Here is a 14,434-nt window from a genome sequence, read left to right as displayed (position 1 = left end):
AAAATGTTCAAAATCCTTAAAAATTTAAAATAGATTCTTAGAGTTCCATCTACAGAATACTAAACTATCATTTTGTAATAAAATTAAGATAGCATTCTCAAGGGTCCTGGAAGGCAGCACCTTCCTAATAAGTTTTATGAAAGAAAGAATACATTAGGTTAATTGATTTGGGGAAAATTTAAAGAGGTCTCTTTAAATCTGGATTTTTCAGAAATGTAAAATCTCCATGAAGACAAATAGAACTTTTCCCCCAAAACTGTGTGATCAAGGAGTCCTTCGTTGAGCATCTTAAGAGATTTATGTCTCATTAGAAACTAAACTGAAAATAGGAGTAAGGATGAAATATTAGCAGAAACCAACTTTTACTCTCAGAATTTTTCACTAAAAAGTTACTTTCATAATTTAGTGTTCCTTCAGCTTAGAAAACACATTTCTAGACAAAAGGTTTATGATTCATAGGGACAACATTTAGTTTGGTGCCTTTAATGACTTGCTCCTTCTGTTCTGCTCCCTTTTAATTTTTAACATTTTCCTGTGGGAATAGTTAATAAATATTTGAGGAATGAGTACAAGAAGGAATATATAAATAAATAATAAGCAATTCACTGTATTAGTTAAATTCAAGCAAACCTGGAGCTCAGCTTTGACTCTTCATTAGCTTGGTCTGGGTTTTGTACTTTATTTCCACATAAGGCCAACAGGAATTATATCCATTGCCCTGTCTCACAGAATTCTTGGGAACTTCAAAGATTTCAAAGTTGGAGGTAGGGCAGTTTTAGGGCTGAAATTATTGTAGGAACCACCTATTTATCCACTCCTTTCATTTTCTAAATGTGAGGATTGGGGTGCATAAAGTTGATAGTGGAAGTGCTAGTTACATGGAAACTTCCTTCCCAGCAGATACACATGAAAAATGTTGGGAAAGTCTTCTACCTTAGTAATTATTGTATAGAATGCTGTGTTTCTAATTCAAGTGGTGACTATTTCTAATACAAGTTTGATAAGCAATGTGGGCCCCCAAACACATGTTCCACCACAGAGTTCATGGCCTATATGGGAAGGTTCTGGCAATCAAAACATTTAATAATCAGCACAGCATGAATGAATGAATGAAGTCGCTCAGTCGTGTCCAACCCTTTGCGACCCCGTGGACTGTAGCCTATCAGGCTCCTCTGTCCACGGGATTTTCCAGGCAATAGTACTGGAGTGGATTGCCATTTCCTTCTCCAGTAGATCTTCCCAACCCAGGGATCAAACCTGGGTCTCCCGCATTATAGACAGACGCTTTATCGTCTGAGCCACCAGGGAAGTCAATCAGCACAGCATGGGCACCGACAATGAGTCTAGACCCAAGCCAAAAACAACTGGTAGAGTCATACTAATGGGTATTAGTTCAGTATGAGAATCAGTTTAACCACATTTTTCCCTTCCTGCCACTGGTTCCTGGGCTTGTGAGTACTCTCACCTTTTTACTGGTGTTGAGCATTCTTCCACTCGGGTTTTTCTTATACCATGACTGCAATACTGATGTCCTTTATTATAGCAGATTTCATTATCTGTCTTCTAGGCATTTCCCAGCACTACATAGCTCCTTCATATGCCAACCCACCTCCCAAAACATGGGGTATGTCTCCAGTTTCCAAGCAGAAGAGGATTATAGTTTTATTATCATCTCCTCTTGCCTCTACTGGGACATGGACCAATCCACTATCTCTACTTAATTACTCTGTGTTTCTCTATCCCTGTATATCTACATTCCACAGTCATGTTTCATAGTTGAATATGATTTGAAAGGCTGAGGAGTAACATAACCATGAAAAGATGAGAAACAATAAAATGGCATGAGAGAGAGCATCTAATACTTTTAAATTAGAACATGAAGAAAATATTTGTAATGATAAAAGCTAAGTTTAACCAGGTTTTGTGTGTGTGTTTGTAGCTCTGAAAAGAAAATGCATTAAGAAAATATATTCATCATATTTTCACAATTCTTTCTAAATAAACTGTTCCTTTTGCAAGCCAATGGGGAATAGTTCATACAATTTGAGATACATACCTTCATATTACTTTGGCCCATCTCTGTTTCATTTGCTGTAAATGGTCAAAAGTTTGTATTTGAGCTCAGTTCAGCTATAAATGCAGAATGAGAGCCCTATTCTCTTGGATTTAGAGTAGTTATAATTCCAGCACACTTACCTCTACAAGCCTGCTGGTGTGTTCACGGAATATTGCAGCATATTCTTTTATTTCCTTTTCCCGGCCATTCTTGGCAGCTTCAATGAGAACCAGAAGTGGGACTGTTGTATCCAAAAAGGAGTCTGACACATGATCTATGATAGCCTTACGGAGCTGAGGAGAAGTAAAAAATTCAGTTTTATTTTCCCCCCCAAGGAAATGGTTCATATTATTTCATATTTTTACAATCTCTGTAATTACAAAATTCCTTTAATATATTTTTGTACTGTCTTTTAAAATCATAATATTTAAGATTGTATATAAGTGTCACTTACAAAGCTGAAACAAGGTAAATATCCAAGAAAAAAAGTTACTGAGCAATAGCTTTGTTGCTCTCAAAAATTACTATTTTTTTCTTAAACTGTACTTAGCCTAGAGGTCAAATTATAAGTGATACTACTCCATTTTTCCCTCAAAGAAATTGCACTCTTATAATGTTTATGCATGTGTAAAAACAACATTGTACAGCATGTATTTTCATAATTACAAAATTATAAAATGTTTTCTACCTTGTAGGAAGAACTCATGATAAATTTTGATTAGCTAAATTGTAGACTTCAAGGTAATTAAACCAAGTTAGATCACTGATTATGCCTGTTGATAACAGATTAATAGAGCAAGGAGAATAATAAATGAGTTTGATGTCCAATTTTCTTTGTTTGCATTAATTGTTCTTGCCCTCACACCTTAAATTATTAAACAAGTATAACATTCTGCTACAATTAGTTCTTTTAAATTAGATTATGTGTAAGCTTATAAATGACAATCAGGCAATTATTCTACTCAGCAGATATTTTCTGAAATTTAAAACTAAGTTGGAAAATTAATGCATTATATTTATATAATATTGAGTTTTTAAGGATCACAATATCTTGAATGTTTCATTAACAATGTCAATGAGTATGAATGGTTCCAAAGTTTTTGGTCAATTCCTTCACTTAATTTAATAACCTATGTAATAAAAACAAAGATATGAATAGCTATCAGACAGAATCTTTAATTTGCCTTCTGTGAAAATTACATTTTAGTATATATTCATATTGATGTATGGCAAAACCAATACAATATTGTAATTAACCTCCAATTTAAATAAATTTATATTTAAAATAACAAGAGATACTTATTCTAGTTTTGGATTACATGAGAATTAATATACTTTAAGGGGTTGAATGATGTAGTTACATGGAAAAAACAAAACACTGTCTCTCTTCCATTAACAATTATAGGATAAATCCATAATAGTTATAGATTTGGGGGCAGAAAATACCTTTATCTAAGATAGTGGCACTTTCTCGGAAGAACTGTGAAATTTTATGGCTACCAACAATTTCACAAAGGCAATAGGAAGATCCCCAAGGAAAGATTCTGCTTAGCATTCAGAAAGTAAATCACTAACGGCAACTAATTAACAGTTACTGAGCAGTTACTTCCACAGGGTGTAGATTGCTAAGTGCTTCCAGGAGAGGGAAAGACCTTAAGTGAATGAGCAGTTTGATGTCCACAAAGAGTAGACCAGTGAAGTCAGACAACAGATAAGTTGGAAATTAGCTGGCAACTATAAGGTGTGTTAGTTCTACATACGTAAGAGAAAAGTAGAGGAAATCTCTCAGAGGTGGAGTTGTTTTCAATGACCTCTTCCTTTTATCCTTTTCTTCTTTCATTAACATATAGAAGGAGGGCCAAGAGAAATTTGCACTAAAGATATGGGATTGAAAGCCAGCACACATATGGTAGGTAATTCAAACCAAGGAGGTGAACAGAATGCTATAGAGGGAGATTCACAGTGAGATGTCCATGAATAAAATCTTAGAAAATATTACCACTTGTGAGTAATATGGGCATGGATGGGTAGATTAAAGAGTAGGACCTTAAAAAGAAACTGAGATGATGGCCAAGAAAGAGAGATCAAATGATCAACAGTCAAAAGGGATGCTTTCAGATAAATTTGTTTCAATGCCCTACAAATGAACTTATCCTACCAAACACAGTTGTAATAACCACATTATAGATATGTTGAATCTCCTTTTCTATGTATTTGATTTCATTCAATTCAACAAGTATTTCTGAACACATTTCCCCTGAATTTCTACTAAGAGCTAGATATTGTGAGAAATGTCGAGTTGGAAACACAGGATTCCTTATAATCTAATGGAGGAGACAGTGCCATTAAATATTATAATAAATGAAATCAAGAGACTGACAGGAATTTCAAGAAGAAAAAATGGTTCAGAATTGTATTTTAAAGATAAATTAAAAGAACCAAGACTTCTCTATGGGATTTGACCACTAGATTATTAAGTTTTAGTGGAAAGTGGGAACAGGAACCCTATTGCTGTGGTTGGAAGAGTGAGTGGGAGCGAAGACATGGAGACGGAATAAACTCCTGTTTCTAGTAATTTGATTGTCACAAAAAGAAATAAGGCTTGGTATTAACTACATTGAGACAGGTTTAAAGAGGGATTGTTTCTCATATAAAAGACTTTGATGTGTGTTTTTATCTACAACTAAACTCAGAAAGTCAGACTTAGATTGTCCTCGTATGCTTTAAAAAATTACATTTTGATTTATTACCATATAAACATTGATAGTAATACAAATGACTATTGTCTTAGATTGTGCCAGTTTTTGTAAATACTTGAATAATTACAGCAATCTTCTTCCAGGACTGAATATATTTGCTCAAGTCTGCATCTTTCCTCAGTGGTGCCACACTGTCTTTCCTTCATTTTAAAGATATTTACTCCCTTGTCCTTTTTTTATTATTGTTTCTTCAAGTTTTCAACTAATTTTCCCTGCTACTCATTCCATCCAGCATCTCATATACAAATATTGAAATATCTATAGAGCTGAGGTTTGATGTATAGCTGATTTACTATTAATTAAAGAATACTTTGATTTTTTTAGACTAAACCAAATTTGTTGTTGTTCAGTGACTTAGTCATGTCTCTTTGCCACCACATGGACTGCAGCAGCCCAGGTTTCCCTATCCCTCACCACCTCCAGGAGTTTGCTCAAACTCACATCCACTGAGTCAGTGATGCCATCCAACCATCTTGTCTTCTGTTGTTCCCTTCTCCTTCTGCAATCAATGTTTCCCAGCATCAGGGTCTTTTCCAATGAGTCAACTCTATGCATCAGGTAGCCAGAGTACTGTAGCTTCAGCATCAGTCTTTCTAATGAACATTCATGGTTGATTTCCTTTAGGACTGACTGGTTTGATCTCCTTGTGGTCCAAGGGATTCTCAAGAGTCTTCTCCAACACCACAGTTCAAAAGCATTGATTCTTCAATAATCAGCCTTCTATATGGTCCAACATCTCACATGACTACTGGAAAAATTATAGCTTTGACTCTACAGACCTTTGATGGCAAAGTATGTCTCTGCTTCTTAATACACTATCTAGGTTTGTCACAACTTTTCTTCCAAGGAGCAAGAGTTTTAATTTCACGGCTGCAGTCACCATCTGCAGTGATTTTGGACCCCAGGATAATAAAGTCTGTCACTGTTTCCACTGTTTCCCCATCTATTTGCCATGAAGTAATGGGACTAGATGCCATGATCTTAGTTTTTTGAATGTTGAGTTTTAAGCCAGCTGTTTCACTCTCCTCTTTCATTTTCATCAAGAGGCTGTTTAGTTCCTCTTCACTTTCTGCCATAAAGGTGGCGTCAGCTGCATATCTGAGATTATTAATATTTCTTCCTGCAATCTTGACTCTAGCTTGTGTTTCATCCAGCCTGGCATTTCACATGATACACTCTGCTTATAAGTTAAATAAGCACCATGACAATATACAGCCTTAACATGCTCCTTTTACCATTTGGAACCTGCCCATTGTTCCATGTCTGGTTCTGTTACTTCAGGACACATTTTTTGCTTTTTTTTCTAAGTCATGTTGCTAACTACATAATATGATAAATGAGAAAAAGGGTACCACATATTATATTCAGTAGGACAAGACAGAAGAACTGGAAAATATGCTTTCAAATAAGTTCTGTGCCAATGTTTTCATGATTCTGTTGAAAAATGGCTAAAATTATCTGATACAAAATACTACCATGCATAATGAGCAAAACAAATCTTCGGTATTTGTATATTCATTCAATGTAACAAATTTATTTTGAGTTGTCTGTCTAAGGGCAAAGCACCATTTGAGGCAATTTGGGGAATACCAGAATGACAGAGATGGGGTAACTTAGGGAGGAAGTGAGACGAAGATTGATGAGTATCTTACAGAAAGTGCAAACAAATAAAAAACAATTGACTGTCATGGTTAAGGAGATTTCTATAAGGATGTGACATATACAATTCATTTAAAAAACTGATTAGGATGTTAAGAGTTGGAGCTGGCAAACATCACGTTCTAGGAATAGAGATTATCATGAGCAAAGAAAATAGATCCTCCCAAATCACAACCATCTGATGTGACTGGAATATGGTGCTAAAGATTGAAATAGGATTTCCTTGGGCAGAATGGAAATAGTGAAAGGTATTTGAGGTAAAAATAACAAAATTCAGACAGAAAAACTAAAAGATGACAGAAGGAAAAGGCCAGAAAATGGTGATTTGTGTTAGACGTGAGAGATTACCCTTAAGGTATAGCATGCAGTCAGCAGGCAGAGGGACATCTTCTCTTTTGAAAGCACCTTCACCCCACGCAAACAACAAACAGCACAGTTAATGCAACCAACCCACCCTTTTCTTACCATATCATCTCTCTTACTAATTTCTGATTATTTACCATCACATTCATAGCTATGATTACAGACTACATTAGAGGCCTTTGGTGCTTTACATCTCATCCACTGGACCAGTCTCTGATTCCAGCTGTTATTCCTGGGGATAATTCCATGTCCTCCAAAGACATCCCACCTCGAGTGCATTCCATGCTTCATTCTGTTGTTCCTTCTCAGGGCCTGCTCCAAGTCTCTGTGAGATTCTCAGGTCAAGCACAAATAGCCTGCAAGTTCTGGAAACTCAACACCACTAGAAGCCACCCTCATCCAATGGGGATGGGGGCTACTGGATAAAATTCTCAGCTTCCATCTACTGATCAGACAATCCTGGGAGACATTCTGTCCCTTCTCAGAGGTCCTTTAGCAACTGATGCCTATAGTGGCAACCTCAATAATCTATCGGTTCCTCCTTTCCTGCCTGTTCTTTTATGCTTGCGGTTCTTTTACACTTGCTGCTAGTAATTACCTCTCAAAAAAATGACCTAAATAAAGGCCTCAGTCTTTGGATCTGCTTTCAGGAGAATCCAATACAAAGTAGTACATGCATCTGGTGTTAGTGCCGTTTGCTCACATAGCAGGTAACAGACTCCCCTGATGTCTTATGTAACTGCCCATTGATGATCACGCTTTGCCACTTTTTGCAAAACACTCAGTTTAAAATTCTGCCATCTCCTGCATTATGGCTAGCTGTGAAAGAGGAAATGAGATAAAACTAAATGAACATGGGGACAAGCTATGGAAGACACTGAATGCTATGATAAGAAATTTCCTTTATATGTTCTGACATATTCATATGGAACTTTTTTCATTGAAATTGTACAGTCATCAATATCCATGTGTAATAACTAAGGAGGATCTATCTTGTTTATTTCTATACTATGTTCCTGCCAAGTGAAACAATTCATTCCTTTCACGTGGGTGAAAAACTTTAAAGAAGAATCCAGCATGCCAGTGTGAAAATAGGACAATCTTAGAAGCCACAGCATTTAAAGCTAAAGTTAGTGAGAGGACAATAGGAGTCAGAGGTATGTATTTTCAATAAATATCTGTTTGTGGTCAGGAATGAAATCTGCCAAGCACAAAACTAAATTGAGGGGTTTTCTACCTTTTCTCACTACAGTTTAATAGAGGCTTTGAGACATCAATTTTTCTATTTCCCACTGATGTAAATGGTTAGAGATCTCAAATAAAATACTATATTTCTCTACAATGGAAACCCGAAAGTGGGAGCTATATCTTAAAACTGTAAGAAAACCCTGCACACACTCACACCCCTACCAAATAAGGGAAGACAAAAATTGTGAGTAGAAGAGAAGTGAAAAGAAAACAAAGTGTTCTAGAAAAGAATCATCCTCAGGAAACCATAAAACTTATATTTGTGTATAAAAATGTCATTTTAAGTCAAGTAGCAAAATATGACTTTCAAGACTCAATTAATTATATAACATAGGAATAATGCAATAATTAATTCAGCATATACATGCTGTGCCGGCTTAATGAGATGTGTATCTTATGAATACTTATTACTTGATGATGAGAATGATAAGGAGGAGGTATCAGAACCTACATATATTTTTATGAGTAGGCCCTGGTACTCCCAACAAAATTCTAAAAGAGATGGGAATACCAGACCACCTGACCTGCCTCTTGAGAAATCTGTATGCAGGTCAAGAAGCAATAATAAGAACTGGACATGGAACAACAGACTGGTTCCAAATTGGGAAAGGAGTACATCAAGGCTGTATATTGTCACCCTGCTTATTTAACTTATACGCAGAGTACATCATGAGAAACGCTGGGCTGGATGAACCACAAGCTGGAATCAAGATTTCCGGGAGAAATATCAATAACCTCCAATACGCAGATGACACCACCCTGATGGCAGAAAGTGAAAAGGAACTAAAGAGCCTCTTGATGAAAGTGAAAGAGGAGAGTGAAAAAGCTGACTTAAAACTCAACATTCAGAAAACTAAGATCATGGCACCCGGTCTCATCACTTCATGGCAAATAGATGGGGAAACATTGGAAACAATGACAGACTAACTTTTGGGATCCAAAATCACTGCAGATGGTGACTGCAGCCATGAAATTAAAAGACGCTTGTTCCTTTTAAGGAAAGTTATGACCAACCTAGACAGCATATTAAAAAAAGCAGAGATATTACTTTGCCAACAAAGGTCTGTCTGTCAAGGCTATGGTTTTTCCAGTAGTCATGTATGAATGTGACAGTTGGACTATAAAGAAGCTGAGTGCCGAAGAATTGATGCTTTTGAACTGTGGTGTTGGAGAAGACTCTTGAGAGTCCCTTGGACTGCAAGCAGATCCAACCAGTCCATCTTAAAGGAAGTCAGTCCTGAATATTCATTGGAAGGACTGATGCTGAAGCTGAAACTCCAATACTTTGGCCACCTGATGCAAAAACTGAATCATTGCAAAAAATCCTGATGCTGGGAAAGATTGAAGGTAGTAGGAGAAGGGACGACAGAGGATGAGATGGTTGGATGGCATCACCAACTCAATGGACATGAGTTTGAGTAAGCTCTGGGAGTTGGTGTTGGACAGGGAGGCCTGGCATGCTGCAGTCCATGGGGTCACAAAGAGTGAGACACAGCTGAGTGACTAAGCTGAACTGAACTCCCAAAAAAGAGAAGAGTTGACTATAGCAATTCAACAATTCTGCGACTATAGAATCAATCAAACTGTTTTGTTTGTTCTCACCATAACCCTATTTTATTTGACATAACTTAAGTCTTTATTTTTGCATTAATGAAAAAATTATTTCTCAATATATTAATATATAAAAAATTAATCTGCTTTTGGTGAAATCCAGTATCTGTTTCACTCTGCATAATTCAGTAGAAGTGGAATAGATTTTATTTGGTTTCTGTAATGAAGCAAAGAAGGTTTTAAAAAAAAAAACTTACTTCTATAGAATTTCAATATGTATGCAGCGCTCAAATGAATGAAAAAAGAAATTAAAGGAAGAAGAAAATTTAAAATGTAAAAACATGTAAAATACATACTAAGGAAGAAAAAATATTATAATAGTAAATCAGTGTATTACATACTAAAAGTTCTGACAATGAAAAGGCCATTATCCCTGCCCCCTGGAAGAGTGGTTGCAAATTTGGGCTGGGATTAGATGGACGTGAGCTGAAACCTGTACAAAAAAGATCTTCATGACCCAGATAATCATGATGATGTGATTACTAGTCTAGAGCCAGACATCTTGGAAAGTGAAGTCAGGTGGGCCTTGGAAAGCATCACTACAAACAAAGCCAGTGGAGGTGATGGAATTCCAGTTGAGCTGTTTCAAATCCTGAAAGATGATGCTGTGAAAGTGCTGCACTCAATATGCCAGCAAATTTGGAAAACTCAGCAGTGGCCACAGGACTGGAAAAGGTCAGTTTTCATTCCAATCCCAAAGAAAGGCAATGCCAAAGAATGCTCAAACTACCGCACAATTGCACTCATCTCACACGCTAGTAAAGTAATGCTCAAAATTCTCCAAGCCAGGCTTCAGTAATAAGTGAACCGTGAACTTCCCGATGTTCAAGCTGGTTTTAGAAAAGGCAGAGGAACCAGAGATCAAATTGCCAATATCCGCTGGATCATGGAAAAAGCAAGAGAGTTCCAGAAAAACATCTATTTCTGCTTTATTGACTGTGCCAAAGCCTTTGACTGTGTGGATCACAATAAACTGTGGAAAATTCTGAAAGAGATGGGAATACCAGACCACCTGACCTGCATCTTGAGAAATCTGTATGCAGGTCAGGAAGCAACAGTTAGAACTGGAAATGGAACAACAAACTAGTTCCAAATAGGAAAAGGAGTACGTCAAGGCTGTATATTGTCACCCTGCTTATTTAACCTCTGTGCAGAGTACATCATGAGAAATGCTGGACTGGAAGAAACACAAGCTGGAATCAAGATTGCCGGGAGAAATATCAATAACCTCAGATATGCAGATGATACCACCCTTATGGCAGAAAGTGAAGAGGAACTAAAAAGCCTCTTGATGAAAGTGAAAGAGGAGAGTGAAAAATTTGGCTTAAACTCAACATTCAGAAAACGAAGATCATGGCATCCGGTCCCATCACTTCATGGGAAATAGATGGGGAAACAGTGGAAACAGTGTCGGACTTTATTTTTTAGGGCTCCAAAATCACTGCAGATGATGACTGCAGCCATGAAATTAAAAGACGCTTACTCCTTGGAAGAAAAGTTATGATCAACCTAGATAGCATGTTCAAAAGCAGAGACATTACTTTGCCGACTAAGGTCCGTCTAGTCGAGGCTATGGTTTTTCCTGTGGTCATGTATGGATGTGAGAGTTGGACTGTGAAGAAGGCTGAGCGCCGAAGAATTGAGGTTTTTGAACTGTGGTGTTGGAGAAGACTCTTGAGAGTCCCTTGGACTGCAAGGAGATCCAACCAGTCCATTCTGAAGGAGATCAACCCTGGGATTTCATTGGAAGGAATGATGCTAAAGCTGAAACTCCAGTACTTTGGCCACCTCATGTGAAGAGTTGACTTATTGGAAAAGACTCTGATGCTGGGAGGGATTGGGGGCGGGAGGAGAAGGGGACAACAGAGGATGAGATGGCTGGATGGCATCACTGACTCGATGGACGTGAGTCTGAGTGAACTCCGGTAGTTGGTGATGGACAGGGAGGCCTGGCATGCTGCAATTCATGGGGTCACAAAGAGTCGGACATGACTGAGCGACTGAACTGAACTGAACTGAGCTGAAACCTCAGCTCTGTCTTTTGCTGGGTAAACTGACTCACCTGAGGGATTCTGATAGTAATGCTATCGCATTGTTTCTTTTTCAGGGATAAAATACAATAATGTAAGTACTACAGTAGTCAGAGAGCTATGGAAAGCATTTGCTAAATGAGAGATGCTGTTATAACTATCATTTTAAGGATTTAAAATCCATTGTGAAGAAAAAGCCACTAAATAAGAGAAACACAAACAGAATATGGTTACTGCTTTAAAACAACTATCAATGCTATAAGTGCTCCTGGAAGAAAAAAAGAGGAATTCTAGCTGATAAAAATGGCAAAGGTTTCATGGCAGAAGTAGCATTTATATCCGTTTTAAACTTTCTCAATCAATTAGGAGTTGTATAGGGAATAAGCAGAACAAGTCAGGCACCAAGTTAAACAATCCATATATACAAAGATGCATATGTGTCTGTAGGTAGAGATGGAAGTGTTGGGAAATTTAGTGATGAGTAAATACACCATCTGGAGGAAAGGTTAATGTGCTGGTGTGGTGAGGAGGAAAAACTAAAGGAAGAAAGCAAAAGAAGAATTATGAGAATTAAGTTGGGGCCAAATTACACGGAAGCTAAAACACAATGCCCATGACTTTTGTCTTTGTTCTTTAGTACAACAGCCAATGAAATCACAGAGCAAGAAAAGACAAATTATTTATTTGAAACAAAAGAACAATAAGTTACATGTAAGACATTTATCTATGTTACCCCAAAACGTATAATCTGCTTCTTCCCAGCTATGCCTAAGCAATCTATCTCATTCATTGAAGATGACACGGATCCTCTGAGCTAAAATGTTTCTGTATTGTCAATGGACAGGCTATGGGTAAACAAATGAATTCAGATGAATCAGCAGAGAGATGGGCTTTATTTTTTTTTAACTAAAAACAAACAAACAAACAAAAACCCACAGATCTAGAACAAGAATATTAAACATTCTGAAGAAAAACCTTGTATGGGTAGGGGCTTCCTCCTTCCTGCGTGAAAAGTATATAGAAGATGCTTAAAATCAACTGCCTAACAAATTTTGCAAGAAGAAGAAGAGGTGGAGATGACTCATGTTGCTTAGCTTTTATTATTGCCACAAGCATAAACATCACGATGGAAAATGAAATTCTTGGGAAGGCAAGCAAGGATCCTGAGAACAAATCATAGCAACTGCCTCAGTTCACATTGAAGACCATGGATGTCTCCAAAGACAGCTCCTGACAATCCCATCTTCCTATATACACACTCCACTTTTCCCGTAAGAGGATGTTTTTGCTTGTCCCTGTTGACCTGGAGCAGAATTTGTAGTATTCTGATCAACAGAATGTGGAGGAAACAATATCCTGGTGACTTTTGAGCTCAGGCATTAAGAGGGCCTGCAACTTCCATCTTTCTTCTCTCGGATCCTTGAACCAACATGTAAGAAATCCAGACTCGCATGCTAGAGAGAGAAGCCACATGAATGGGGACTTGGGAGATTAGACACCACATGGAGAGAGGGGAAAAGCAGCAGCACTGATGTCTCAAATACTGAGCCCTGAATCCAGACATCATTTTAACTACCAGCACATGGGAGACTGCAAGTGAAAATGCTATAGAAAGGGACCCCCTGACATCCCTACACAGCCAACCCATGGAATCATGAAACAATAAAGTGGTTGCTATTATTCTTGGTGCTTTGTTAAACAGCAATATTTAACCAAAAAATAATAATAATAAGACATGGACCTGTGAAACCACAGGAAATTTTCATAACTCTGGAACACAGCAGTTCTCTATGAGCCTACTATTATACCCTTTTACTATGAAGTATTAATAACCCCATGCTCTTTCCCTATCTCACTGATGATGTGGGGTTGAAATCAAAGTATGATTTTGAGATAAAATATAAGATTCCTGGTTAAATTTGAATTTCAGATAAATACAGCTTTAAAAAAAAAATATATATATATATATATGTATAATTATGTTCCCATGCAATATTTGTTTGCTGTTAATCTGAAATTCAAATTTAACTGGGCATCCTGTACTTTGATTTGCTAAATCTGGTAATCCTACCCACAAAGGATTGCTTTATCTTTTTTTTTTTTTTAAGATAAATAATGATTCCAAAAGCTTTGGAGGTATAAATGTACATCAATTCTTTGTGCATAACGTTGTTGAAGGCAGTCTAGAGATGCTGGAATGAAAAACACAGTTGTTAAAAGCTCATAGTAACAAATTTTTCAAGTTCTGGGAAGAGCAGATGGGGTAGAATCCTGAAGACAGAGAATGAAAATTACACAACTAACCGGGAGGATAGTCATGGGGGTGAGAATTCCTGAGCTGGGTGTAGGTTATGGCTGGGTATTGGTTCGGTGTTCCTTCCTCAGGCAGGTCGCCTCACCATAATAGCCTGCTTTCTCGACTGCATCTAAAGACAGGTTGTGCTAAGTTCCTTTCAGCTCTTACATTTCATGATTTTAAGTGCTGATAGTAGAAATAGGATTTGCATTCAGATCAAAAAGTTGAGAAACTGGAATTTCCCCAGCCTTCAAAATTGTGCTTTTACACAGCAAATAATACCTGGCTGAGGATCCCTATTTGTTCTATTTCCAGATCTACTTCTGAATTAAAAGATTGTTCAGGCCATTTTACTACATCTTCCCACTAAACCGCAATAATATATCGCATTAAAAGCTTACGGGTGAAACGT

At 37.2% G+C, this 14,434-nt stretch overlaps 1 protein-coding gene across 1 annotated transcript in view; it reads right to left on the bottom strand.

Annotated features, from left to right (window-relative positions):
• Positions 1–14,434, bottom strand: part of CTNNA3 (catenin alpha 3) — a 1,850,481-nt gene that overhangs the window by 868,760 nt on the left and 967,287 nt on the right. The window contains exon 9 of the mRNA XM_052639474.1: positions 2,197–2,349. Within this exon, the coding sequence (XP_052495434.1) occupies positions 2,197–2,349 (153 nt within the window). The remainder of the gene's footprint in view (positions 1–2,196; positions 2,350–14,434) is intronic.

This window comes from Budorcas taxicolor, chromosome 5 (genome assembly GCF_023091745.1).
Source record: "Budorcas taxicolor isolate Tak-1 chromosome 5, Takin1.1, whole genome shotgun sequence".
Classification (NCBI taxonomy): Eukaryota; Metazoa; Chordata; class Mammalia; order Artiodactyla; family Bovidae; genus Budorcas; species Budorcas taxicolor.
This window is presented reverse-complemented; position numbering and strand designations above follow the sequence as displayed.